Genomic DNA, 26,633 nt, shown 5'->3' with positions numbered 1-26,633 from the left:
CTGAGGAAGCATATTGAGGTAGCAAAGTTGTGATTTTCCGCCCAAAAATGTTTATTCATTATTTGTTCTGTTTAATTAATTGTTACAAATCTCCAAAAATGTGTTTAAATAAACATTATATGCTAAATTAATTGTAATTCATGTTTAGTAATGTTCTTACCAGGTGGTGGATAAGTTGTATTTACAATATGTCATTATATGAATCATCATATATATATATAGTTTTTGAAGCATCATTTTTGGATGTCCCATACACTTGCATTATATAAAGACAATTTTTTTTTTCTAAAACACTTTGTGTTCATCTGATAAATGAAAGTCATATAGGATGGCACGAGGGTGGAAATGATGGAGTTTCCTTTTAATCCCTTTCTTTGTATTTTTATTTTATTTTTTTTGGTGTTCCGCTGGGTAAGTACTTCTACTTTTTTAATACTTGAGTACAATTTAAAGTTGTACTTTTTTACTTTTACGCAAGTATTATTTTGACCAGATACTTGTACTTTTAATTGAGTAAAATTTTAACTGAGTACTTGTACTTTCACTAGAGTAAAAATTTTGAGTACTTTTTACACTTCTGCTCACAGAGCGGCGGGGGGGAGATAAAGAATATCTCTTTGGATTTGAGACTTTAGTCTTCGCAACTCAGATCTTCTTTATGCACACTTGTAACACTCCAAAGAGAAAGGAAAATTTTTAATCGCATCATATGATCCCTTTAAGGGAAGTCGTGGCCTAATGGTTAGAGACTCGGACTTATAATCCAAAGGTTGTGGGTTTAAATGCAGAGCCCAAATTCTGATTTTGGGTCACCGTACTTGGCTGTATGTCACTCTTTCATTTTCACTTAAGTTAATTGTGTTTGCAGTCACAGATTCATTCGCAGATCTTTTATGTCAGATACAACTGACTGACCAGTACTGACTAGCCAACTTGGATATGATTCCATAAAGTTTCACATCTACAGCACACATTACATTGATCCACAAACGCAGATATGTTCTAAATGCCTATAAAGAATGAATAAACCAGTCTTATAAAATCCTTGATTTCGCTTGCTAATATAAATTTTAAATATAAATGCACAATAAATTTATTTACAAAACTCCACAAAAAGGTTTTTGCAAGTTTTAATAAAATGTAAATTAATACAATTCATAATAAGCATACAAAAAATGTGTGACGAGTGGGGCGGGGCCGAGGGATGTGGGAACACGAGTGAGGCCGGTGGAGTGATTGGGAAATCCGCGACACCTGCGACCCACCACCGGTCTTGAGTCCCACAGAGGAGATGGAAGGATATAAAACTGGAGCGACGACAGTGAAGGAGGAGAGAGCACCAGGCCTGGGATTTTAGTTGTGTTTTGATTTTTATTTGAGCGCACCAGTCGTCCGTGAGGGGCTGGTGCGCTGTTTTGTGTTTATTTTGTATTATTAAAATGTTGTTTGATTGTCCGCCGGTTCCCGCCTCCTTCTTCCGGATGAATACGAAGGTTTTAATCATTACAAAATGCTACTGTAAAGTTATTGTTTATTGATGTCTACACCTACCACAACCCTAAATCTACAATTACAGTAATGCAAATACAGTAATTATGTGTTATATCCGCGGTTGTAGAAGGGATACAGTTACAGGAAGCCAACAACAAATATTTTTTTCTACCAATTAGATGGTGTTTTTATTAAAGTCTACACCTACCCCAACCCTAAACCTACCCTTACAGTAATGCAGATACATAAAAAATTGTTGTTTAGCATGAGAAAAAGGAAGTGATACTGATGTGCGCATGCACAGTTAACCCTGGTAGGAAAATCTGACGGGTAGGATAAAATGTCAGGACACCGGCTCAGTCAGTTCTTTTTGAGTTGTACGTGATACTTAAGTTGTGCATCCTGCATCATCAAACCGGAACTAAAGTTCGATTCAGTTCGATTTGTGAAGTGGCTCGACCGGTTGCTTCTTAAGAACTGGCTCAAAAGAACGATTCATTGTTACAAGTTGCATCATCCCCTGCACCCAAAGAGCACAGAGACAAGGAACCTATGCACTTCTTTTGCATTCTTTATTTCGATATATCATTGCTTTATAATTAAAAGGTGTTTTTTGTATTTGTTTTGTTTTTAAATGTGCTGAACAATTTGCTCTTGACAAGACTTCTTTGTCTTATATTTTAAGTATGCAAAGAAAAATATTCTTTCAAGGGTGAGGGTGCAAGGTTATAAACAATTTTTTTTACTTTTGAACTTTTGACAATTTTATGTTTTACAATTGTTGTTTAAAGTACAAAATTGCTTATAACCTTCCACCCTTAACCTTGAAAGAATTTGTTTCTTTGCGTACAAAAAATATAAGACAAACAATAGCTTTGTCAAGAGGTGATTGTTCGGCACATTTTAGAGTTACTAATTTACTGTTTAAGTAACATCTGAAAATATGGTTAAAGATGATTCAGGTTTGTGATCATTGAATATTCCTGTGTTTTGAAATGATTACATAACTTTGGGAGTCTCATTTTTTTTATTAAATTTTTATTATAGGGTGTTTTGGTAAACTCCAGGGACAGATGAAATATAGCTCTTTAGCTAATTATGTGACAGACTTTGACTGTCCATTGTCTCTGATAAATAATTATATAAAAAAAAAAAAAAAAATTAATTAAATTTAATTGGACCATCAATTCTTTCCTTTGCACAAAAAAGGTTATTTGTAGAAAACAAAATAATAATAATAAAACTGTAGTCTACAGCATAACTGTAAAAACTTGAGTTTCAGGGCACCTCTATTGTTCAAACTATGTAAATATACTGGGAACTCAGTTTAAGGAAGAGAAGGACTATACTATTTGCATGTTCAAAATAGTAAGCAAAAAAAATTCTCACTTGTCCTAGCTTGTTTTCTGCAACGAAAAGAGTTGAGACAACTATTTATTTAAAAATGGTAAATATGTATTTAAACAAAAACACTCTATCACTGAGACACAGGAAAACCACTAGGACAAAACAAACTCTATTAAGACAAGAACAGACAAAGAACTGAGTCAGACTGGGGGTATAAAACAAATGAGGAAAGAGACAGGGCAAATGAGGAAACTGAGTAAAGGTGGGGGTTTCAACTTACAGGCCAAATGAGGAAAGAGAACAGTGGAGCTAATTAGTTAACAAACAATTTAAAATAGTAATAATATAATAGTAAAAATGAGAACCTACTTAGAAACAAAGAAAACGAAAAGGAACTAAACAGCGTGGATGTGACGACTTGACACTTTCTTGTCAAACTGGGTGACTGGGAGGCAGTTTTATGTTCAGCTGCATTAGGGACTGAAAACTGGTATGCATTCATATTTTAGTTTCCAGATTTTTTACATTTTGATGACCCTAATTGTAAATAACTGATTGGGTAATATTTATATATTATAAAACATAATTAAATGTTTTTTATAAAAGAGTTCAGTGTCCAAAGTATTTTGCTGGTCAATTTTAAAGTAATAAGAAAAACTGCATAAATCAACAACAAATTTGATCATTATGATTTTTTTCAGTGAAGATGCAGTTATGCACATTTCTTCTGCTGAGTTTGGCTTTTTGCCCAGCATCATCTATGGTAAGTTTGAGAGCTTATGTTTTAACATATTGTCAGAGAAGTGGTAGATAGCAGTTGATTTTTTTACATTTTAAAAAAATTTTCATATTCTCTGAATACATTAACATTTACATTTAATCATTTAGCAGACGCTTTTATCCGAAGCGACTTACAAAAATTGTTTTCATATCTCATGTTCTCAGCCCCCACCAGATACATCTGGTAAGTACAGCAGCACAGTCACTGAAATTAATCAGTCGTAAAGTAATTGTAATATGTTTTATATGTGTGTACATAAAAGATCCGGATTTGGCTGCTCATTACTGCATGATATGATTGGCTTTTCATCATTTTACTTTTAGGCTACAATTTCACAATTCAATATTTTGTCGAGCATTCAATGCACACAATTCTGGTTCTTGCTCTTTCTTTTGTTTTTATTATATTTGTCTCAGACATTAATGAGGATCGGAAGGACAGTCCAGATATAAACAAAGGTAAAACTACTGTATTATCTTAAAAACTCAAATGCATTGCAGTAAGGCAACTAATATATTTTTTTGTTTATAAATCATTAGTTTTTTCTCCCGTTTTATTCAAGCATATTCACTGTGTACTGAACTCTCTTGTGCTGTTAGGTTTAAATCTCCAAGAAGGAGACATCATGGTGGTGAGTTCCGTTCCAAGACATTCTATAATTAAAGTATTGGATAATTCAGAAATCAGCATGTATAGTCCTCCCAGGATACTTAAAACAATCTGCTTTCAAGCCTAATCAAAGGAGCGCCATTCTTGGGAATCAGTACCAGTGGAATATTCCTGTCCCCTTTGAACTGAGTGTGAATCTCAGTAAGAAAACTTGGCTTTTCATTTCATGTCAAGTTTTAAATAGCATTTAAATTAACTTTCACGTCTTCCATGTTTGTAGGTATGAACTATAAAGGAGTCATTTTGAGAGCCCTTGAGCAGTTCAGACTGAAATCATGTATTGACTTTAAGGCCAGAACAGCAGAAGACATTTCTTACATCTCTGTGGAGAGTCTTGAAGGGTACAGTATGGTTCCAGTTTGTAATCCAAATATAGACTGACATACATATATATAGATTTTTTTTTTTTTTTTTGCATAATACAATCTTTATAAAAGTGTCTGCCTTTATGTTGGACTAATAGATTTAAAAAAGCTTGTATTCCAGTTGCCATGGGTCTTTTAAAATATTTTAAAGTGAAAGTGACATACAGCCAAGTATGGTGACCCATACTCAGAATTCATGCTCTGCATTTAACCCATCCAAAGTGCACACACACATCAGTAAACACACACTCAGAGCAGTCAGTGGGCAGCCATTTATGCTGCGGTGTCCAGGGAGCAGTTGGGGGTTTGGTACCTTGCTCAAGGGCTCCTTAGTCGTGGTATCGCTGTCCCGAGACTCGAACCAACAACCTTAGGGTTAGGAGTCAAACTCTCTATCTACTAAGCCACAAATTCCCCTTTTATAAACATTATTCATGAAAAGCATTGTTTTTTTTTTGTCTGTATTGTGGTGGTGGGTGTCTGTTTTGTTGATTGTATTGTTTACTGATGACTGTAAAACAAATCCCCCCCTTGGAGAAGATAAAGTTGACTTTGACGTACATTTCTCTTCTTCTTCTTCTTCTGAGACTAAATTTTAAAATGTATCTCCTCCCCTAGAGATTTCAAGCTAGGACCACCAAACTTTCAGACTGGTCTGAGTCGGGTTGCTATATATTTTCTAACTGATCCGTCTTACTGTTTTCATAAACCAGACTATCAAAGCCACCTAAAATCCCATAGACTTTCAATGAGACTTTCAACATGCTAGTCACTTGCTAATCATGCTAGGAACATGATAGTCACTGGCTAATCATGTTGGAAACATGCTAGCGACATGCTAGGCACGTTCTTATCATGCTGTAAACATACTAGCAACATGCTAGTCACTAGGGCTGTAGTACTCGAGTCCGGTCCGGTTTTTATCGTCTCGGACTCATTGCATTTGCACTCGGACTTGTCTCGGACTTGGCCATTGGACTCACCAAATGTTCTTGTTGGTCTCGACCGGGTCCAGCAAAAAAAAAAAAAAAAAACACCTTTCTCTTTCAAAACAAAACCACATTTGCATTTCGCGACTGAAAACGTGTGGAAAACACTAGGCGCGCCACTTTCTCCTTTTCTCCAAAGCACTCTGTAGCCTGCACTCTATGCTCGCACTCCAGTGGCAATAATTGCAGAAGTTTCAGCAAAAAATAAATGGATTTCCAGCACTAAACATCCCTTGCCGTAGCTCTGCTGATAAATTCATTAAAAAAGGGTAATCCTTGTACAGCTATGATCAGCTGTTTCTCTATCTTGGCTTAGTCTCCGCCCTCTTGTTTCATTATTATCTTGTTATTGGTCACCATCACCTGCTCTGCATCATGATCATCACTCCTTCTCTATTTAGTCTCTTCATGTGTGCTGTCTGTTGTCAGATCGTCGTGTTCTCGTCCATGTCTCAGCTTTGTCCACATCTCCTGTTTAGCCTGCACAGAGATCGTGCCCGTTTTGTTTTCATTCTCTAGTTTGGTTTTTTTTCCCCTCTTCCTCCTGCTTTCAGGCAGCGCTTAGTGATGTGTCGTTCGTGAACGAATCTTTTAGGTGAACGAATTCTCGTTCACGCAATCCACTGACTCATATTTCTCGTTCACTGAAGTTCCTCCCTCCACAGCAGCGTGGCGCTATTAGCAGCGCATGCACAGCTCGGTGAACCGGGTAACTGAACCATTTCATCTTATCGTTCGTGAATGAAATGACTGAACTGGCACACATGTCGTTCGTGAACGAGTTGATTGAATGATTTAGTATATCTCGTTCGTGAATGAAATGACACACATGTCGTTCGTGAATGAGTTGAATGAACGGATACGTCGTTCGTGAATGAAATGAACTGGTATAGCATATATTTATATTTAGTATAGCATATATCTATATTTAGCATACAGAACTCAACGTTTAATCCCCGATTTATGAATGTGAATATATAATATACAACCTATCTGATCAAACAATTAAAATGAGGCAAGAAAACCTCGTGCTTTGTTCATCTGAACAACTTAATTAGACTTTATATATTGAATGCGATTATGCACACATTTTTATAAAGCCAGGTCAGTTTTTGTAACCAGTGAATCCATTCGTTGACTTGAGACAAAACACATAATACACCTTTTTTGCCACCTGCTGGCATATTTTGTGTAATCTGAAAAAATGATCATTGAACGAATCAGTGAACGATTCTGAACGAATCATTTTGGTGAACGAACTGAAAATGAACAAATCTCTAGAAAGAATCATAATTTCCACCACTAGAAGCGCTACTCTCCAGCCTTTCGTGGTAGCGATCACCGATCGCCGTCACTCCTCTTCTTCGCCGCGCCGCAGCGCGCCACCAGTTCCCCGCCTCAACAGCGCCCCCGCCTCCCTGTCAGCTTATCGGGGCATTGCATCAGTGGATTTCCAAGTGGAATTCGTCCAGGAGGCTCCTTGGATCTGCCCCAGACTGCCCTGTTCCTGGATAGTTTTTGTTTGTTAACTTTTATTTTTAATTTTTTGTCCTTTGAAATTAAAGCCAATCTAATAAACTGACCTTTTGAGCACCTACAACTGAGTCCCAGTCTTGGCTTGACATGTATAGCCTTATGCAACAATAACATATGTACATTTTAAAAACTTTATAATTATGACATTACATATTAAAATTTTCATGTAACAGCCAGTATTCAACATTTTTCGTATCTGCATTCGGATACAACGTTATACAGTTACGACTTTTTATCTTTTTTTTTTTTGTAGTTATCCCTGAACAAGTATGTCGTGTTAAACTAAACTAATTATTAACTTCTAAAATAATATTTATCATGCAAGCAGAGAGATGTCATGACAAACGTTAGGTGATCATTTGAACTCAACTTAACCCTTTCAATGCGCACATTTTCATTACGCAGAACTCTTTAAGCGAGTCTATAATGTTTAGTGAACTTCACTAAACAAATGATTGACCTTGGACACCAGCTGGTCCTGCTGCTGCTTAATGTGGACCTGAGCAGCTGTTGAATACATAGTATTATAGAATAATTATGTTATAGGGAACATGCTTAAAGTCACTGCCGAAACAAGGCTTTGTTGTTGCAGAGTGCCGGACGAGCAGACAATTATTATTTTTGAAACCAGCGCAGCACAGAAAAAAAGCTATAACGTTACATACCAGCCTCCTACAGTTCTGCAGCTCAAGACGCAGTCATCCAGTGCGTCGGCTACACATTTCCACGTTGTAAAATTTAAATAAAACAACATATCTATCGCAAATGTAAACACCTACATCAACGCAACGTCATTCCCGTATTGCCAAAGATCTGCATGGACACACAAATCAGATCTGAACAGTTGCGATATACAGTGTGGACATCATTATTTTAGATCAGATTCCAATCGGATACAAAGATAATCGTATTTGGACTGACAGTGTGAATGTAGCCATAGTTAACTACGTCAACATTTAAGCCATAGTCAACGCTTCATTTACACATGTGCTGTAACTGTACCTCTCTCAACCACAAACGCCTTCTTTAATCACTTTTTTGCTCTCTTCTCTTTCATTTTTGACAGAACTCAAATGTGTTTGACCTATGCGACCGATTAGTACAGACCAAAACTCGACAATTTTTTTTAGCAGCAATAATCAACCAAATTTGCGAGTCCATTCAGTGGCATTGTTTATGTTCAGTGCCTCCAACATGGCCAACTTCCGGATTTATGACGCATCCGTGAAAACCCTCTATAGAGAACAGGTTTGGTTTATTTTGAGAGACTGAGACGCGCAACGCTTTTCATTTATGAATGAAAAGAGTGCAAATCAAACACCGCATTGCTGTTGCCTCTCCGTGCATCTCTCAGAAATCAGAGCTTTGCAAGAGTAATTTTACCTATAATAATACATCATACACGTTCTATTATTTTTATATATTTAAAAGGCAATGATTTAAAGCTTAGGCTATGATATGAAACAAATGAATAGAGCACAGCACGCTCACCAATCAAACAGCCACGTTGCGCGTCTCAGTCTCTCCAAAACAAAACCTGTTCTCTACATATTTTATTTTTAAATGCAACATAAATAAGGTCATAGAAATTAACAGCTCCACGCAATATTGTAATCCTAAAATTCAAGTTTTACTTGCAAACACTTTTGTATGCATTATGGTTAATGCATGCTGGAGTAATCGATTGTTTCCGACAGCGCCGACTAGTCTATGCAAGGCCTAGTACAGTATGACAAAAATTTTGCTGTATTAATGTGCGCATGTCCAGTAGAGCCAAACGTATCTAAATGTATCAAACACATTTGTCATATTCCGAGCTTTGCGTGTGTGTGCACTGTGCCAAGGCATCAGTCATTTTAATTTTTGACCACAGACATAATGTCAGCAACAGCAGCATTATAAAGTAAATAAAATGTAAATAAAGTACATGAAAATAATTTGACCCTACAGCTCCAAACTCAGTTCAAGAGGGCCAGTGTCCTTTAGAGTTTAGCTCCAACCCTAATTATACACACTTGAACCAGCTAATCAAGCTCTTACTAGACACACTAGAAACTTCCGGATGTGTTAAGGCCAGTTGGAGCTAAACTTTTTCAGGACATTGGCCCTCCAGGATCTAGTTTGGAGACCCCTGTCCAACAGAGTTGTTACTTTGCACATGCTTTTTGATCATTACAAATAATAATGTCAAATTATTTTCTTAGAATAGGAGATATGCTGTCTCTCACATAAAATACATTATCAGTAGTTAAGTATGTGGTCTTGAAGAGGATCCTTTTTTCTCTCATTTGGACTCGGTCTTGACTTGGACTCGAACCTCTTTGGACTCGGTCTCGACTAGTCCTGGACTTGGACTTGACTTGGACTCGACAAAGCTGGACTTGACTACAGCTCTACTAGTCACTTGCTAATCATGCTAAGTCACTTGTTAATAGGGCTGGGTAAAAAAAAAAATAGATTTTTCGATTAATCGTTTTTTAAAATGTGGTTGATTCAAAATCGATTCTCAAAGGCCACAAATCATTTTTTTTTTTTTTATGATTACACTCTAAAAACTGCTGGGTTGAAAACAACCCAATTTGGGTTATTTTGGCAACCCAGCGCTGGGTCAAAAAGGGACGAACCCAACGCTGGGTTATTTTAACCCAACCAGTTGGGTTGTTACGTTTAAAATTACTACATTGCAGGGTTTCAAGAATCAAAGCGGGTGTTTTTTATCACTGTATTTCAGAAGGAAAACTACTGTATTTAGAAAATTTTCGATTTCATTTAGCATGTAATGCTTGATAAGGCAGCGTTTGTGAGGTCAGCGCCGCTTTGCAGCCGTTACCGGAGAAACCTCTTCCTCTCCTGCTCGCGTCCTGCTGGCAGAAAATGAACTCGCGGAGTGCCGCCACCAATTGAGTTTAAGGCTGTGGGAAACACTGCATTGCTAGGTTAAAATGAACCCAAATTGAGCTAGGCATTAAACTTACAAATCTTGTTCATTTTAAATATCACTTTTAACACAAATAATAATAATTATCAAAAGGAAAATATTTATTAGAAACAAGAGAAAAGTAAAAAAATAACATGTAAGAAGAAATGCAGAAAAGTATGACATTAACAGCTACAGTTCATAAATAAAGCATTGAACATTGGTTGAATATAACTTAAGATCAAATTGGAGTTTGTTCAATTTTATATATTTTATAAAAATATACAAAATCACTAATATACAATAAATGTACAATTAGTTAGGTTTTTTACCAACTATTCTGGCATGACAGTACACAAATAAACCACAACTTTAACACTGATATTATAACATTTAACAGACGTGTGTGTGAAAGAATGTGAGCATGTGTATGAATGACAGTGTAAACTCTTCTACTAAACAACACAGAACAAGCATTTAACATTGTTTTTACAAATTATACACTTACAGTTTGTGACATCTTCTACATCATCCAGCACAGCGTCCTCCTTTAAAACCACTGCTGCATCAGTTTAGGGGAAAGGACGTTCTCTTCTTTGACCAGCATTCATCCCAGTCACCGCCTGCTCTTCATCAGTGGCCTAGAAAGAGAAACACATTTGAAAAAATAAAACATTTAATTAAACTATCCATTTTCAGATAGAGGCGTATTCACATCTGTAAGGATAGGTTAATAATCTGTTTTAAAGTTTCAACACTTTGTGTGGTTGTTTAATGTCTCTGTCTACCGCAGCGCTCTATAATGCTATAATAGCCGCTTTTTGCTGCAGAAACTTTACACAGGAACTAGGGACTTTGGGCCGGTACTCTGTGTGTTTCCACCGCAGGAACCAGGAATTAAAATAAAGTTCCAGGTAAAAAAATGCCCCTCAGAAAGTCCCTGCTGGCGAGGTAGTACTTTTTCAAAGTTCCGGAACTTTTTGGGGCGGGACTTGGGCGCTAAACATTCTGATTTGCTGAGTTCACACAGCATTGTGATCTCAACCACCATTTATTCGGATCATTTTCAAAATATTACTGTTATTGTGTCATTAAATGTAATTATAAAAGTATTTCAAGCAAGAATGGAATTATTTAAAACTAAATCTGTGGTTTATTCATAAAGACAGCGCCTGTTTAAAAATGTGTTTCGCCGATCTCAGAGACGGTGAGCTCCACGCGATCAGCGAGAGCTCAGTCCTCATTTATCCACCGAGAGCAGCCTCACCTCGGCTAGACCTTCTGATATGTGCCGCTGGCTCCGATGTCTCTTTAGTGGTTAAACATAAATATAATTCATTTTGGGTAAATCTAACAGGTAATCTTTGGTCTGTATTTAATTTATCTATATGTTAAAATGAAAATAAAAAGGACAAATTAATATAATATTTTGTTTAATTGTAATGACTGTATATACATATTTCCATGAACTCAAATGAAAAAAGAAAGGAGACAGTGCATTTGATATCTTATTTGTTCTATTGTAATTATACTGTGAGGGAGATTGCAGTAGCCAAGGCGAGCTGACTGATGTTATCAAGTACACTGCTGTTTGCAGAATTACCCGATTTGCGTAGTCGCTTAGATCACACTCCCGAGTCGAATGCGTGACATCCGCACCACTGAGGATGCATGCCTAAAATCAGCATACTTTGTATTGAGAAACGCTCCCAGACCTACGTCACCATACATTTGCATAATCTTCCCGGTACTTCATACCGTGGTGGAAACACAGAAAGCAACAGGGTCTGAGGCGAAAACCACGTCCGCAGGTTTTTTTTATATAATGTTAAGCTCCTTTGTTTACGCCTTTCATAAAACCTTCCACCTTTCATACAACTGGCTAAACAATAAACGATAACTTTACATTTTGAATCTTTACTTACCATAATGTCTTCCACTCGCTTCTCGCTTCTTTCACGCTGAGAAAATTGGCGGTTGCTCGCACTGGAGACTTATGATCTTAACGTGACGTGCGTGCGTGCTCTCCTTCATGTCCGCGTTCCCAACCCAGCCCCGCTGGGTTAAAATCGAGACCAATTTTCAACCCAAATTTGGGTTAAAACAACCCAAAGTCCTACGCAGTGGTCTCAACCCAGCATTTGGGTTGAAAAAACAACCCAGCATTTTTTAAAGTGTATTTTATCTTAAAAATGAAATGCCTTGATCCTGGTTGTGCATGTAATGCGACTGTTCTGACTTTTTCAGCATACATTTTTAATCTTGCATCAAAATTCTATTATATTTAACATAATTGAATGCATTTGAAAATTAGAGATGGGTTCTGTTTTAATGTACCCAAGTGTACCTAAAATAAGAGTTTAATATACAGGTTTGTGGCTCTTAATTTTTAAAACAAATATAGTATTTGTATTATATTTATATTCATTGAGTTGAATCAAGAATCAAGTATAGAAAATCGAATCGAGAATCATAATCGAAAATCAAATTGAAATCTAATCGATTTGAGAGCTTGTGAATCAAAATAATATCGATCTGGAACATCTGAATCGATACCCAGCCCTACTTGTTAATCATAATAGGAACATGCTAGTGTTTTGCTAGTCATGCTAGCAACATGATAGTCACTTATTAAACATCCTAGCAACATGCTAGTCACTTGCTAATCATGCTGGAAACAAGCTAGCGACATGCTAGTAACTGGATAATCATGCTAATGACATACTAGTCACTTGCAAGTCATGCTGGCAACATGCTAGTCACTTGCTAATCATGCTGGAAACATCTTAGCAACATGCTAGTCACTTGCTAATCATGCTGGAAACATGCTAGCAACATGCTAGTAACTGGATAATCATGCTAATGACATACTAGTAACTTGCAAGTTATGCTGGCAACAAGCTAGTCACTTGCTAATCATGCTATCAACACGTTAGTCACTTCATAATCATGTTAACAAAATGTTAGTGACATGCTAGTCCAGGGGTCGGCAACCTTTTTGGCATGACGTGCCATTTTTTTATTTTTCTGGTTAACCACTGTGCCAACACAGACCCCCCCACCCCTCAGCAAGTTTTAATGTACTCTATATTTAAAGGTACTTAAACATTTTTTTATTATATAATAAAAAATAATTGAATGCCAGTATAAATAGTTTTTTAAACTTTTACAAAAATATAAACAACAGATACACAGTGTGCCATATGTGCATGTGTGACAAGGCCAATGCATTAAAAAGGTTCAGTTTAATCACCGTTAATGCGCTTCTTTAATGGATGCACGTGCATGCGCACACACACACCACTCACACACAGAGATCTGAGAGAGCGCTGTGCAGAAAGTAACATTCAGAAGCTCATAAACTTGTTAGCGTTGCCACGCGACTTTTATTAATTGATACTGGATCGATACTATGGGGCACCGTTTGTAAAATAAAATGTATAAGAAAAATTTGGCAAAATTTGGTCAGATTTAACTACAAAACAAATACATTTGTGCAAGATTAACAATTTTTTTTTCTATATGACTATATTACAATAAAGTATTAAAGGTAAATCTAAATGTTTTATCTAAATCTAAATCTTAATTTAAATCTAAACGTTAAATCTATGTTAAAGGTATAGTTCACCCAAATAGCAAAATTATGTCATTAATAACTCACCCTCATGTTGTTCCAAACCCATAAGACCTCTGTTTATCTTTGAAATACAGTTTAAGATATTTTAGATTTAGTCCGAGAGCTCTCAGTATCCTCCATTGAAGCTGTGTGAACGGTATACTGTCCATGTCTAGAAAGGTAAGAAAAACATCATCAAAGTAGTCCATGTGACATCAGAGGGTCAGTTAGAATTTTTTGAAGCATCGAAAATACATTTTGGACCAAAAATAGCAAAAACTACGACTTTATTCAGCATTGTCTTCTCTTCCGTGTCTATTGTGAGAGAGAGTTCGAAACAAAGCAGTTTGTGATATCCGGTTCGCGAACAAATCATTCGATGTAACCGGATCTTTTTGAACCAGTTCACCAAATCAAACTGAATCGTTTTAAATGGTTCGCGTCTCCAATACGCATTAGTCCACAAATGACTTAAGCTGTTAACTGTTAACACTCCCTCTGAGTTAAAACAAACCAATATCCTGGAGTAATTTATTCACTCAAACAGTACACTGACTGAACTGCTGTGAAGAGAGAAATGAAGATGAACACCGAGCCGAGCCAGATAACGAACGACACCCCACCTGCTGTTAGCATTCCATTGACTCCCATTCATTTTGGCGTCACTTTGACAGTGAATAACTTTATATCTGAGGTGTTTAAAGACTCCATTTGTCCATTAATTATTTCTAAAGAAACACGAAAATGTATAAAGGCCCCATTACCTTGCGTCTTATGTTATGGCCCTGTAAAAGCAGTTTTTGTAAAAATAGGCTAACGATTGCGTCATAACCTGCGACTCTCTGTCGTACAGTAGAGAAATTACCCTATGGACAGGAGGAGAAGCTCGCAGGTAATCTTTTACTGTCTATGAGGCTATCGGGGGGACGTGGAGGCATAAAGTCGAGGGAGAAGCCCATAGAGAGTCCATAAAAGCAAAGGGACAAAATTGTTCAACAACGTCTGCAAGATTTGGTAGGTGATTTAGATTTCTCTTGGCACAGCGATTAGAAGACTTACAGGTTGCTCACTTGACATTTACGTCATCAAGCTCAGTTTGAGTCTGCGCAGTACGCTAGACCCCCAGGAAGTGCGTGCATCTAATGGGCTAGTTGCACAAGATGGCGCCGGTGAACTTCAGCGACGCAAGTGTGTGCATACTTACTTCCGGTCTTGCGACGCTCGCATTTACTGCGAGGGAAACTTACATATGAAACTTGGCTAGATGTATATAATCAATGATTTTTTTTTTTATTGGTAACACTTAACTTGAAGGGGTGTGCATAAGACTGACATGACACCATCATAATCATGACATAACACATGTCATGAATATTAAGGAGGTTTTATGCATGTTTATGACAAATGTCATTAAGTGTCATTCGCTCAATTATGACATTTTTAACGCAAACATTACATTGTTTGAGATGTCTTTGTTATGACAACTTGACTTTACTAAGACAACACAACCTGTCATAAATATGTCATAAACATGACATAGCAGATTAATTATCAAACACTTAGCTTTATGGGTTAACATTTCATTAAACTGTCATGTGGTTGGTTTTGTCATTGGCTGTCATGAAGCCATTATAACATTTTAATGACAAATTAAATTTGTACCACTGTAATTGAGGTCAAGAAAAACATTCATGGCACAGTTATAATGGTCTCATGACAGCCAATGTCAAAACCAATCACATGACAGTTTAATGTAATGTTAACCCATAAAGCTAGTGGTTTCTTAAAGGGATAGTTCACCCAAAAATGAAAATTCTGTTCTCATTTACTCACCCTCAAGTTGTTTCAAACCTGTATGAGTTTCTTTTTTCTGCTGAACACAAAAGAAGATATTTTTAAAAATGTCGGTAACCAAACAGTTGATGGACCCCATTGACTTCCATAGTATTTTTTTTTCCTACTATGGAAGTCAATGGGGTCCATCAACTGTTTGGTTACTGACATTTTTCAAAATATCTTCTTTTGTGTTCAGCAGAAAAAAAAAATCATACAGGTTTGAAACAACTTGAGGGTGAATAAATGATGAGAGAATTTTCATTTTTTGGCAAACTATCCCTTTAAGTTTGATAGTTAATCTGCTGTCATGTTTATGACATATTTATGACAATTTATGTTGTCTTGGTAATGTCAAGTTGTAATGACAAAGACACTGACAGGTTATGATGTATTGGTTTATGTCAAGTTGTCATAACAAAGACATCTCAAACAATGTCATATTTGCATTAAAAATGTCATAATTGAGCGAATGACACTTAATGACAGTTGTCATAAACATGCATAAGACCTCCTTCACATTTATGACATGTGTCATATCATGATTATGATGGTGTCATGTCAGTCTTATGCACACCCCTTCAAGTAAAGTGTTACCTTTTTATTTAACAGAGGATAGTGGTATATCAAAGACATGGAGAAACACTGGTTACATTTTTGCGTACATTTTTGTGTGGAAATTCATCAAGATACAGCGCGGAGATTGCTTTATTCTTCTGTTGATTAATTGGATCAGCGTTGAAGTCAGGTTAATCAGTCCACAGGGATTTCTTCTTTCAAACACAAACCAGTCAAATATGCAATACTTTTCATTTTCGAAGAGCTGGTTATGATCTCATTGTTATGTAAGATCAAGGTTTCTGACTGTCAAATGAGACGCACAAATATTTCTGATAAATCCAAGATGGCGGAGATATGCAACTAGGCCATTGACTTCACTTGTCTCCGTTGAATCCAATAGGGTCACTGTGTCCATTTCTTTTACTGTCTATGGTATTGACCCGAGCGCCGTTTTAGACCATGTAGGTTTTGATCTGAAGCACCTATAGTATGTGCAGCGGTCCTGCTGTTTGCTTAAAAAGTTGTTTGAGAAGAACAGAGCTCTATGGTAAACAGTAGTTATTTTGAAGAATAGAACATTTAGATAAAAAGATACTTTTTTGTGGTTTCTAACATAATTATTTTATTAGTGTTAATTCATAGTTTTTGTGATATTTAGTTTATCATGTAGACTATTTATTTTAATAGGTAGTATTGTAACAACCTTTATTCACCTTACCTGTATGTGTTATATGAATGTGTTCTCTTGTTTTTCAGGTGTTGGTCATACGTTGGTCACAGATTTGCAGGAGCTCAGACTCTTTCCATTGGAATTGGTTGTGGATCAAAAGCCTATGTTGAGCATGAGTTTCTCCATGCACTGGGATTTTTTCATGAGCAGTCAAGATATGACAGAGATGATTATGTGACCATCAACTTCACAAACATCATTACAGGTCATTTGATTTATTTACTAGCCCTGATGCTGAACTGTCCATTTAACTAAAAGTAAATAAGCCATTCCTTATGAACAACTACATCGATAATTCAGTCAGTTTATTTATTTTTAGTGTATGCAAACAGTTTCAGTAAATTCAGTGAGAATTTGACCACCACCCAAGACACCCCATATGACTACTTCTCTGTAATGCATTTGGATAAAAATGCCTTAAGCAACGGTAATGGATACACAATCATTACCAAGCGTCCTGAGTTCCAAGATGTGATTGGTCAACGCCTGGACATGAGTGAATACGATGTGATTGAACTCAACAAACTCTATAAATGCAGTGAGTATTTTTCAAATTTATTTTATTTTTTAATGTATATTATGTGAAATATACTGTAACTGTGGGCTTTTGGTTTGATTATTGAATATCTTCTTGTGTCTGTTGCAAGAAAGACCGATAACAATTGTAATGAATTGCAATGTAAAAAAAAAATGTACTTTTGTTTTTTATGTCAGAGCCCAATCACCCTGTCAGTTTATTGTGTGATAATGACCTACTGACTTTCAGGGTCTGATTTTACCTCAAACATGTTTGTTTGCATTACAGATTCATCCATCTCTTTCCTTGATCACTGTAGTTTTGATGATGAATCTCTGTGTCAGATGAGTGTCTGTTCTGCTGCTGATTATGGCTGGCAGACAGTAAAGTCAGTGAGTGGGATTAATGTGACTGACCACACAAACTTGGGGAAAGAACAAAATGGTGAGATCTATTAGTCAGTCTACAAATAGTCTGTGAATAAAAAAAATAAAATAACGTTTTCACAGTGTGTGCTTTTTCACACATCTGTAAACTTATCACCTGAGTTAATGTCTGCAGGTGTGTCATTCTTCATGCACTTCAGCACTAAAGGTAGAAATGAGGGGGATGCAGCCAGAATGGAGAGCAACAAAATGACCCCTAAAAGAGACTGCAAAGTCCAGTGCCTGCAGTTCTACTACTATCACAGTGGTAATGAGTCTGACCAGCTCAACATCTGGATCCGAGAATACCAGAATGAAGCAGACAGCAAAGGAACTCTCAGACTTTTGGATCAGATCATAGGTCTGTTTTTTTTTTTACACATTACAAAGTATATAACCCTGCATTTAAATAGGTTATATGATGTTGCTAAAAAGAACATGATTTTGTGTATTTGGTGTAATAAAATTTGTTTATGCTGTTAAAGGTTCAAAAAACATTACTTTCCACTAGGGATGAAATAGCTACATTTGCTACAGAAGTTATTCATCTTTGTTAAAAAAAATACAAGTCTTAGTTCATGTTAGCTCTTTAATAACACATTTGCAACTTTCAATTTTAACGTGTTGTTTTAAATATTGGAATACCAAAGATTAATGAATGTTTAGAAGAATTTTTCATTGGCAGTTTATGTAACTAATGAATTAACTAATGCTAACTAATGAAGCCCTAATGTAAAGTGTGAATGAACAATAAAGAATCGAAACACGTTCAAACAATATCTAGGACATGTTGTAGTCCAGACTCCAGATTAAAATGTTAATAAAGTTTGAATATAAATAGCCTATTAATTCTAAATATTTAAGTATTGGGGCTGTGATAAACACCATAGCAAATCCACAAATCTGAATGGCAATTCAATCTATTAAAATACGTTTTAGAAAGTAGGCAGCTGCTTTATTTATGGGGTTTCCAAGATAAGGGCTGCATTTTCTGCAGTTTAGCGCCATCTGCTGTCAAAAACTAAATGTGCTTTCATTCAGCTCGTCTCTCAGATGTTCCCTCATATGATTCTCATGACTGTTTGTTTACATCGAAGCCACACATCTTTAATGCAGCCTACAGTGGTGTTATGCATTTTGTCCAGTTGATGGGAAAATTATTCGTAAAATGCATTGCAAATTTGGAATAATTTTTAATATGCAATTATTCACGGTATTTAGAAGTGCCTACGATAACAATATTGTGCATATTCATTACCGTTATATATTGCATTACCTAATGCCGGTACATGTCTATTTTCCACATACTATACATTGTTGTTTTTCCTCTATGCCCGCCTTTCTGAAACGCAACGATTTTTACAAAGCTCATTGGTCTGAAAAGCGAGGTTTGCTGTGATTGGCCAGCTTTCCAGTGTGTAGTGATTGACCGAATACCACAAGTGACTGAAATGTTACGCCCCTCACCATAGTGTGACGCTTTGTCCCAGTGATACAAGACAAAACCAACAAAACCCATTACAAACAAGCCATTTGTTGCATCCAGTGGTGACATAATTATGGATTATAATGACTTATACTGTGTTGCGTAGCATCGTGCCGCAATAACATAAAAACCATGTCTGCATTTGTGATTGGAGAAATGACAAACAACAAATGCTACTTTACACTGCTCAAAACTCGCTTTTGAATCATCAGTGGCAAATCCTTTACAAGCATACTTACAGACTGTGACTCAGAACAGCCTAGAATGAAAATTAGTTGTGTCCTCCTTTGGAAGGCCAAACAAAGTTATTTCTTCTTTCTTTGCATTAACATTTGGCCGGCGTTATGCAAACTTCCCACATCATGACAGATATGGGGGCGTGTTTACACCAGCTGTTTTAAGGGGGCTTGACGAGTCTTAATTTTTATAAAGCATATCTATGTAGGTTTGAGAGTTTAGTCTTTGCCACTTTAGGGACCTTATCTATTCACAAACAGCCGCTAACACTCCAAAAAGAAAGGGAAATGTGAAATTGCATCATATGACCTCTTTAAGATGCCCCTCAAGTATTTAATGTTACTGACAGTTTCATTTCTTGCAGAACCCCCTGGGAATTTCTGGAAGCTTCATCATGTGCCACTGAATGCAAATAAAAATTTCCAGGTTGTATTTGAAGCCTGTAAAGGAGCTGGAAAGTCCAGTGGAGGATTTTCACTGGATGATATCAATATTTCAGAGACCGAGTGTCCCCACACATGGCAGTTAAGAGACTTTGAGAAGGTTTTGAAAAACAGTGTGTCTGGCACTAGGATGTACAGTCCATTCTATTACTCCAGTGAGGGTTACCGTTTTCAGGCTCTCTTAAAAGTGTATCAGAATTACCTTTCAATATATGTTGGTCTGGTATCCGGTGCATATGATGAACAGTTGCAGTGGCCTTGTTATTGGAGACAAATAACCTTCCAGGTGCTTGACCAGAATCCACACGTACAGAAGCGCATGTCCTCTGAGAAAAGCTTCACGACTGACCCTGCTTTAGTTTCTTCCAGTGAGAATCTGATTATTTTTCTCTCATATCATGTTAAATGCTGTGTTTTAGTTAACTGACAATCAAGGTTATTATTATATGTAGCGAAGGGTCTAAAAGCATATTTTGTTGTAACAGATGGCAGAAATGACTGGGACAATCCTCGAAATATTGGAACTCGAGTTGTCATTGGCAATGAGACTGTATATGTTGCTATTTTTTGGGGATATCAATATGCCATAATGAACGAAGATCTCACTAAAAGAGAGTTTATCAAGGGTGGTGACATCATCCTTCTCTTTACCATGCAAGGTAGGTTTTGTGAAGTACCTTCTGAAAGCGATTTTATAAATTCACTTTTAGAGTCAATCATCGATTTCACGATTGCAGATTGTCCAAAACGCTGCAGCTCGGTTCCTTACTGGGACAAAAAAGAGGGAACATATTGCACCTATCCAGGCCTCTCTTCATTGGCTCCCTGTTAAACAGAGAATTGAACTTTTAAGTTCATATTCTCCTCAGAGATCACTTAGATCGTCATCTAAGTTATTATTAAACGTTCCAAAAACCCGTCTGAAAACAAAGGGTGATAGGTCTTTCTCAGTTTACGCTCCAAAACTATGGAATACACTTCCACTATCAATTAGAGCTTCCCCTACATTAAAAGTGTTTAAAACATCGATTAAAACTTAACTTTTTGCACAAGCATATTAAAATGCGTCTAAAAGCTGTATGCATTTTTGAAATGATCATGTAATTGCACTTTTTTGTGTCGTTACTAGGCTTTTGTCCTTATTTTTATTTTTATCTTTTATGTGTTTTTGGTTTGAAGTATTTGATATGCTATGTTTTAACTGTATGTGCATCTGTGTTGAGATTGTGAAGCACTTTGGTCAACATTCATGTTGTTTTAAGGTGCTATAGAAATAAACTTGACCTTGACCTTGAGAGGACTGTTGTTTACAAATCCAGAATACCTTGTTGCAGATATCTCAGGGCTCCGTAAGAACAACTCTCTACCCTGCCCTAAAGTGACAGTGAAGAACTTCAAGACTTCATTTGATGCATCTGTCAAGCGGCGACCATGTGCTACAAGGTGAATATTGTTTTAACTACTGTTAACACCATCTACACCGGACAATGAGCTGCAGACCCACAGTGCCACACGTGACAGCAGTCTCAAACTGAAAGTTAGAGTGGAGAATATAGAATCGCTGAAGTTAAAGGGTTAGTTCACCCTAGAATGAAAATTAGTCCATCTTCTACTCAGCCTCGAAGCATCCTAGGTGTATGTGACTTTATTCTTTCTGAATAATCCAATTAGAATTATATTAAATATTGTCCGGGAGCCTCTCGGAAATATAGGAAGTTTGCTTACTTTAACAAAGGAAAACCAGTCTCCTATTGGCTTATTTCGAAATCCTCCAACGTTTTTCTTTACAAATCCTTGTTTGTAATTCTAATTTGTGACCAGCGTTTTGTTTATATCTCTCCATGCGCTTGCTTACAAATTATGACATCCACCTGCACATCTTCAGGTTCCCCACAGTCAGCAGAATTGAGAAAGAAAGTTTTTATTACGTTTGTAATCTGGATATTTATCTTACAAAAATGCATGGATTCACTATGGGGGACTTTATTCACCCCCCGGAACCATGTGAGGGACGTTTTATTACAGATGTGGACAACAAACACCCATTTACCCCCATCGAAAGGCTTGGAAGAGCAAGGATAATTTTTTATATAACTTTGGAATATTCTGAAAGAAGAAAGTCACATCTACCTATAGGATACTTAAAGGGTGAGTAGAAGATGGATGAATTTTCATTCTGGGGCAACTAACCCTATAAGCTCAAAGTGCACTTTGGCCATAGGTTTTGCAACAGTCTGAACTCGATCCACATACAGCCCAATTATTGTGTCCACCCAGACATAAGATGAAAGTTGAGACAAAGGTGTCTACTAAGTGATATTGTGCATGTGTCAAACTCGTCCATCCTCTCACATCCATGGTCAAGTATATTTTGAAAGCTGTGTTGAAGCAGCTGTGTGCAAGATGGACTGAAACGGGGAAAATGAAATATAACCAGGCCTTTACAGTGGTGGGGTGGAGTTTATAGTTGTAGTAAAGTCAGGGTTCCCTTTCAGTCGGTCACTTACGACGTTATATCTGAAAGAGACTGACTAATAGGGTCTCGTCCAAAAGAGCCCAATAACCTTTGAGTGATAATAAAACAAGTAAATAGTACACCGTGTACCTTGGTCTGTGGAATTTGCATTGTGAGCTCCTCCCCACTGTGTGGATATATAAGGAGCAGCGAAAAGATGTCGGTGCGGTCGATATATGGCTCCTCGTGATGGCCACGATCGCTGTGTCATGTGTCTGGGCTTTCAGCATGCTGGGACTGCGTTCATGGATGACTCATGTTCTCATTGCGGGGACATAACCATCTAGGAGTTAAGATGGAGACTCGATTACCTTAAAAGGTATAGAGTCCCCTTGGCCATTCCCCAATCTAGCAGAGGCCTACTTTGGCTGGTGGACAGGGTGATCTGAGGGTTACTGTGTGGTCTTCCCTGACGAGCCAGCCTCCTTGGGCCACAACCCCCTCACAAATGCTGCAGCCAGTTTAGTTTCCGGGTGAGTTTGCTGGACCTTCTCACCAGATTCCCAACGTCTTATTCGGAGCTCTCGAGTATGACCAAATGTCGATTGCCACATCACAAGGCGGGCTTGAGTCGGGAGATGAGGATTCGGCTGCGTTGCCTCCCCTGGGAGTGCCAGCATTGCAGAGTCTGATCCCGAGCTGATGGCCATGCTTTTCTGGTCAGCTGAGAGCATTGGGCTTGAGTGGAATCCTCCACTCTTCCCCCGAACGCTCGAGGCTGGACGATTGGTTCCCGGAGGCTGCTCGTGCTGATTGCCAGCACCCCCCTCTGGTTCCTTTCTTCCCAGAGGTGCACCAGGAAGTGACCAGTTCATGGAAGGCACCTTTAACTGGGGTTGGGTATCGATTGGGTTTTTAAGATACAGGTGCCATTTCGATACTTTTAAAACGGTACTGGCACCTAAACGGTGCCTGAACCAATACTTAAAAAAAAGAGCCACAAAAAACTATGGATAACATTAAAGAACATTAAAAATATTTCAACTAAATCCATAGCTTTCACACGCTCCTCAGATGCTCTCATTTCCCAAGCTTCCCTTATTGATCTGGGTCATTGTTTAATATAAAACCACATATAATGTTTTTACTATATCTCTGTCAATCACTCTGATATTTAGTTAAAACACCTGCTGAGGTGTTATGGAGGCCCAGGATGCTTCGATAGCGGCCTTAAGCTCATCCAGAGTGTTGGGTCTTGCGTCTCTCAACTTTCTATTCACAATATCCCACAGATTCTCTATGGGGTTCAGGTCAGGAGAGTTGGCAGGCCAATTGAGCACAGTGATACCATGGTCAGTAAACCATTTACCAGTGGTTTTGGCACTGTGAGCAGGTGCCAGGTCATGCTGAAAAATGAAATCTTCATCTCCATAAAGCTTTTCAGCAGATGGAAGCATAAAGTGCTCCAAAATCTCCTGATAGCTAGCTGCATTGACCCTGCCCTTGATAAAACACAGTGGACCAACACAGGAGCTGACATGGCACCCCAGACCATCACTGACTGTGGGTACTTGACACTGGACTTCAGGTATTTTGGCATTTCCTTCTCCCCAGTCTTCCTCCAGACTCTGGTACCTTGATTTCCGAATGACATGCAAAATTTGTCCAAAAGTCCAGTGCTGCTTCTCTGTAGCCCAGGTCAGGCGCTTCTGCCGCTGTTTCTGGTTCAAAAGTGGCTTGACCTGGGGAATGCGGCACCTGTAGCCCATTTCCTGCACACGCCTGTGCACGGTGGCTCTGGATGTTTCTACTCCAGACTCAGTCCACTGCTTCCGCAGGTCCCCCAAGGTCTGGAATCGGTCCTTCTCCACAATCTTCCTCAGGGTCCGGTCACCTCTTCTCGTTGTGCAGCGTTTTTTGCCACACTTTTTCCTTCCCACAGACTTCCCACTGAGGTGCCTTGATACAGCACTCTGGGAACAGCCTGTTTGTTCAGAAATTTCTTTCTGTGTCTTACCCTCTTGCTTGAGGGTGTCAATGATAGCCTTCTGGTCAGCAGTCTTACCCATGATTGCGGTTTTGAGTAATGAACCAGTCTGGGAGTTTTTAAAAGCCTCAGGAATCTTTTGCAGGTGTTTAGAGTTAATTAGTTGATTCAGATGATTAGGTTAATAGCTTGTTTAGAGAACCTTTTCATGATATGCAAATTTTTTGAGATAGGAATTTTGGGTTTTCATGAGCTGTATGCCAAAATCATCAGTATTAAAACAATAAAAGACCTGAAATATTTCAGTTGGTGTGCAATGAATCTAAAATATATGAAAGTTTAATTTTTATCATTACATTATGGAAAATAATGAACTTTATCACAATATGTTTATTTTTTAAGAAGGACCTGTATTCATAACAGCCGTGAGAGTGGCCGGAGCGGGAGCGGGGCGGCCGGCACTGTATTTCTCAGTCATAGTTACCCCCCTGCACACTCATCTCATCTCCCCCGTCATATTCTTCATACAGAACTTTCATGGTCACAAAAAAACAAACAAAAAACGAGTATTTAATTCATTTGTTTGTTCTTAAATTAACATAGAATGGAGTAAAACCTCCTGGGAATGGGGAATTCGTTTATCCAATGAACCGATTGCAGGTCAAGTCTGTTTACAGAAATGTAGGGAGATAATGAGCGCCCCCTGCCCCCTCGTCTAATTGCATGACCCAAAAATGGCACACGCCAGACTAGAGAGAGAGAGAGAGAAAGCGCGCAAATTCTAGAAAAAAGACAAATTAACAGTCAGGAAGGATTAGCGTGGTTGCATAACATTTAACGATACCCCCATGGAAGGCAAGAAGAACCGCGTCATAGCTCATTATTACCATAAAGTTGAGCCACTTTCAACTCTCAGATTGACGCTCTGGTCACTCAAAACGCAACGTCAAGGAATTTGATGCTCCTTGCAGCTGAGAGAAGCCCGCTTCCATTGAAAATGAATGACTTCCGATAACTTTGGAAGCTCAAGTCAGCGGCGGTGTGAATGCCTCTCTTTTGCTATGCGGCAAAAATAACAAACAGCTATTGGTGCTGACTAATCAGAAGCCAGGGTCACAAAGCTGTTTTATAATGGTACAATAGAAATTTACATTTCAAACCATACAGCATCAAAATATATGAGATTAAATTTATATTTTCCATTGTATTAATATGTATATTTCTCTTGTTTTAGTGATTGTCTGGGCATATTTTCCACTTCCAGTACTTCCTCTCTGATTCTATTGGTGGTTTGCTTCCGTTTGCTGGTAAATTAATCCTGAGATTTTGTCTGACTACATGAATTCAATTTAAAAGCAACTGCATCTGTCTTCAGCCTTCTGGTATATTATACTGTTAAACCTTTATTTGAATTTAATGAGATGCTACATAATACATCTATGGTTATCTGTAATGAAGCAAAAAAATAAATAAATGTCTATTGATTTCCATGATAAACTTTATTGTTAGGTATGGTTGAAATATTGCAATCAATGCATAAACATTATTGGTTGTAAATTACTATACAAAATGTTAAATGTGGCTATGCGCTCTCAATAATTATGTGTATGTCTTTCATGAATCACAAACCAATTTTGCAAGTAATAACCTACAACCCGAATTCCGGAAAAGTTGGGACGTTTTTTAAATTTGAATAAAATGAAAACTAAAAGACTTTCAAATCACATGAGCCAATATTTTATTCACAATAGAACATAGATAACATAGCAAATGTTTAAACTGAGAAAGTTTACAATTTTATGCACAAAATGAGCTCATTTCAATTTTGATTTCTGCTACAGGTCTCAAAATAGTTGGGACGGGGCATGTTTACCATGGTGTAGCATCTCCTTTTCTTTTCAAAACAGTTTGAAGACGTCTGGGCATTGAGGCTATGAGTTGCTGGAGTTTTGCTGTTGGAATTTGGTCCCATTCTTGCCTTATATAGATTTCCAGCTGCTGAAGAGTTCGTGGTCGTCTTTGACGTATTTTCCGTTTAATGATGCGCCAAATGTTCTCTATAGGTGAAAGATCTGGACTGCAGGCAGGCCAGGTTAGCACCCGGACTCTTCTACGACGAAGCCATGCTGTTGTTATAGCTGCAGTATGTGGTTTTGCATTGTCCTGCTGAAATAAACAAGGCCTTCCCTGAAATAGACGTTGTTTGGAGGGAAGCATATGTTGCTCTAAAACCTTTATATACCTTTCA

General features: G+C 37.7%; 1 protein-coding gene across 1 annotated transcript; it reads left to right on the top strand.

The window, feature by feature from the left end:
* The first annotated feature begins 3,243 nt into the window (after positions 1–3,243).
* Positions 3,244–26,030, top strand: LOC132103000 (meprin A subunit beta-like). Its single transcript, XM_059507781.1, has 15 exons — positions 3,244–3,328; positions 3,540–3,601; positions 3,784–3,802; positions 4,036–4,077; positions 4,219–4,250; positions 4,351–4,429; positions 4,509–4,629; positions 16,862–17,040; positions 17,155–17,373; positions 17,641–17,796; positions 17,914–18,138; positions 19,865–20,311; positions 20,429–20,602; positions 21,278–21,386; positions 25,620–26,030. The coding sequence occupies exons 2-15, from the start codon at positions 3,545–3,547 to the stop codon at positions 25,699–25,701; spliced, it is 1,941 nt and encodes a 646-aa protein (XP_059363764.1). The 5' UTR covers positions 3,244–3,328; positions 3,540–3,544; the 3' UTR covers positions 25,702–26,030.
* Positions 26,031–26,633: the final 603 nt, after the last annotated feature.

Source organism: Carassius carassius, chromosome 24, assembly GCF_963082965.1.
Source record: "Carassius carassius chromosome 24, fCarCar2.1, whole genome shotgun sequence".
NCBI lineage: Eukaryota > Metazoa > Chordata > Actinopteri > Cypriniformes > Cyprinidae > Carassius > Carassius carassius.
Note: the sequence above shows the minus strand (reverse complement) of the source record. Positions and strands in the feature narration are given on the sequence as shown.

Excerpts from the sequence above, each read along its gene's own strand:
- LOC132103000 (XM_059507781.1), top strand. The coding sequence starts at position 3,545 with ATGCAGTTATGCACATTTCTTCTGCTGAGTTTGGCTTTTTGCCCAGCA. Across the intron at positions 4,630-16,861 it reads TCTGTGGAGAGTCTTGAAGG|GTGTTGGTCATACGTTGGTC; the intron begins GTACAGTATGGT and ends CTTGTTTTTCAG. Across the intron at positions 17,041-17,154 it reads CTTCACAAACATCATTACAG|TGTATGCAAACAGTTTCAGT; the intron begins GTCATTTGATTT and ends ATTTATTTTTAG.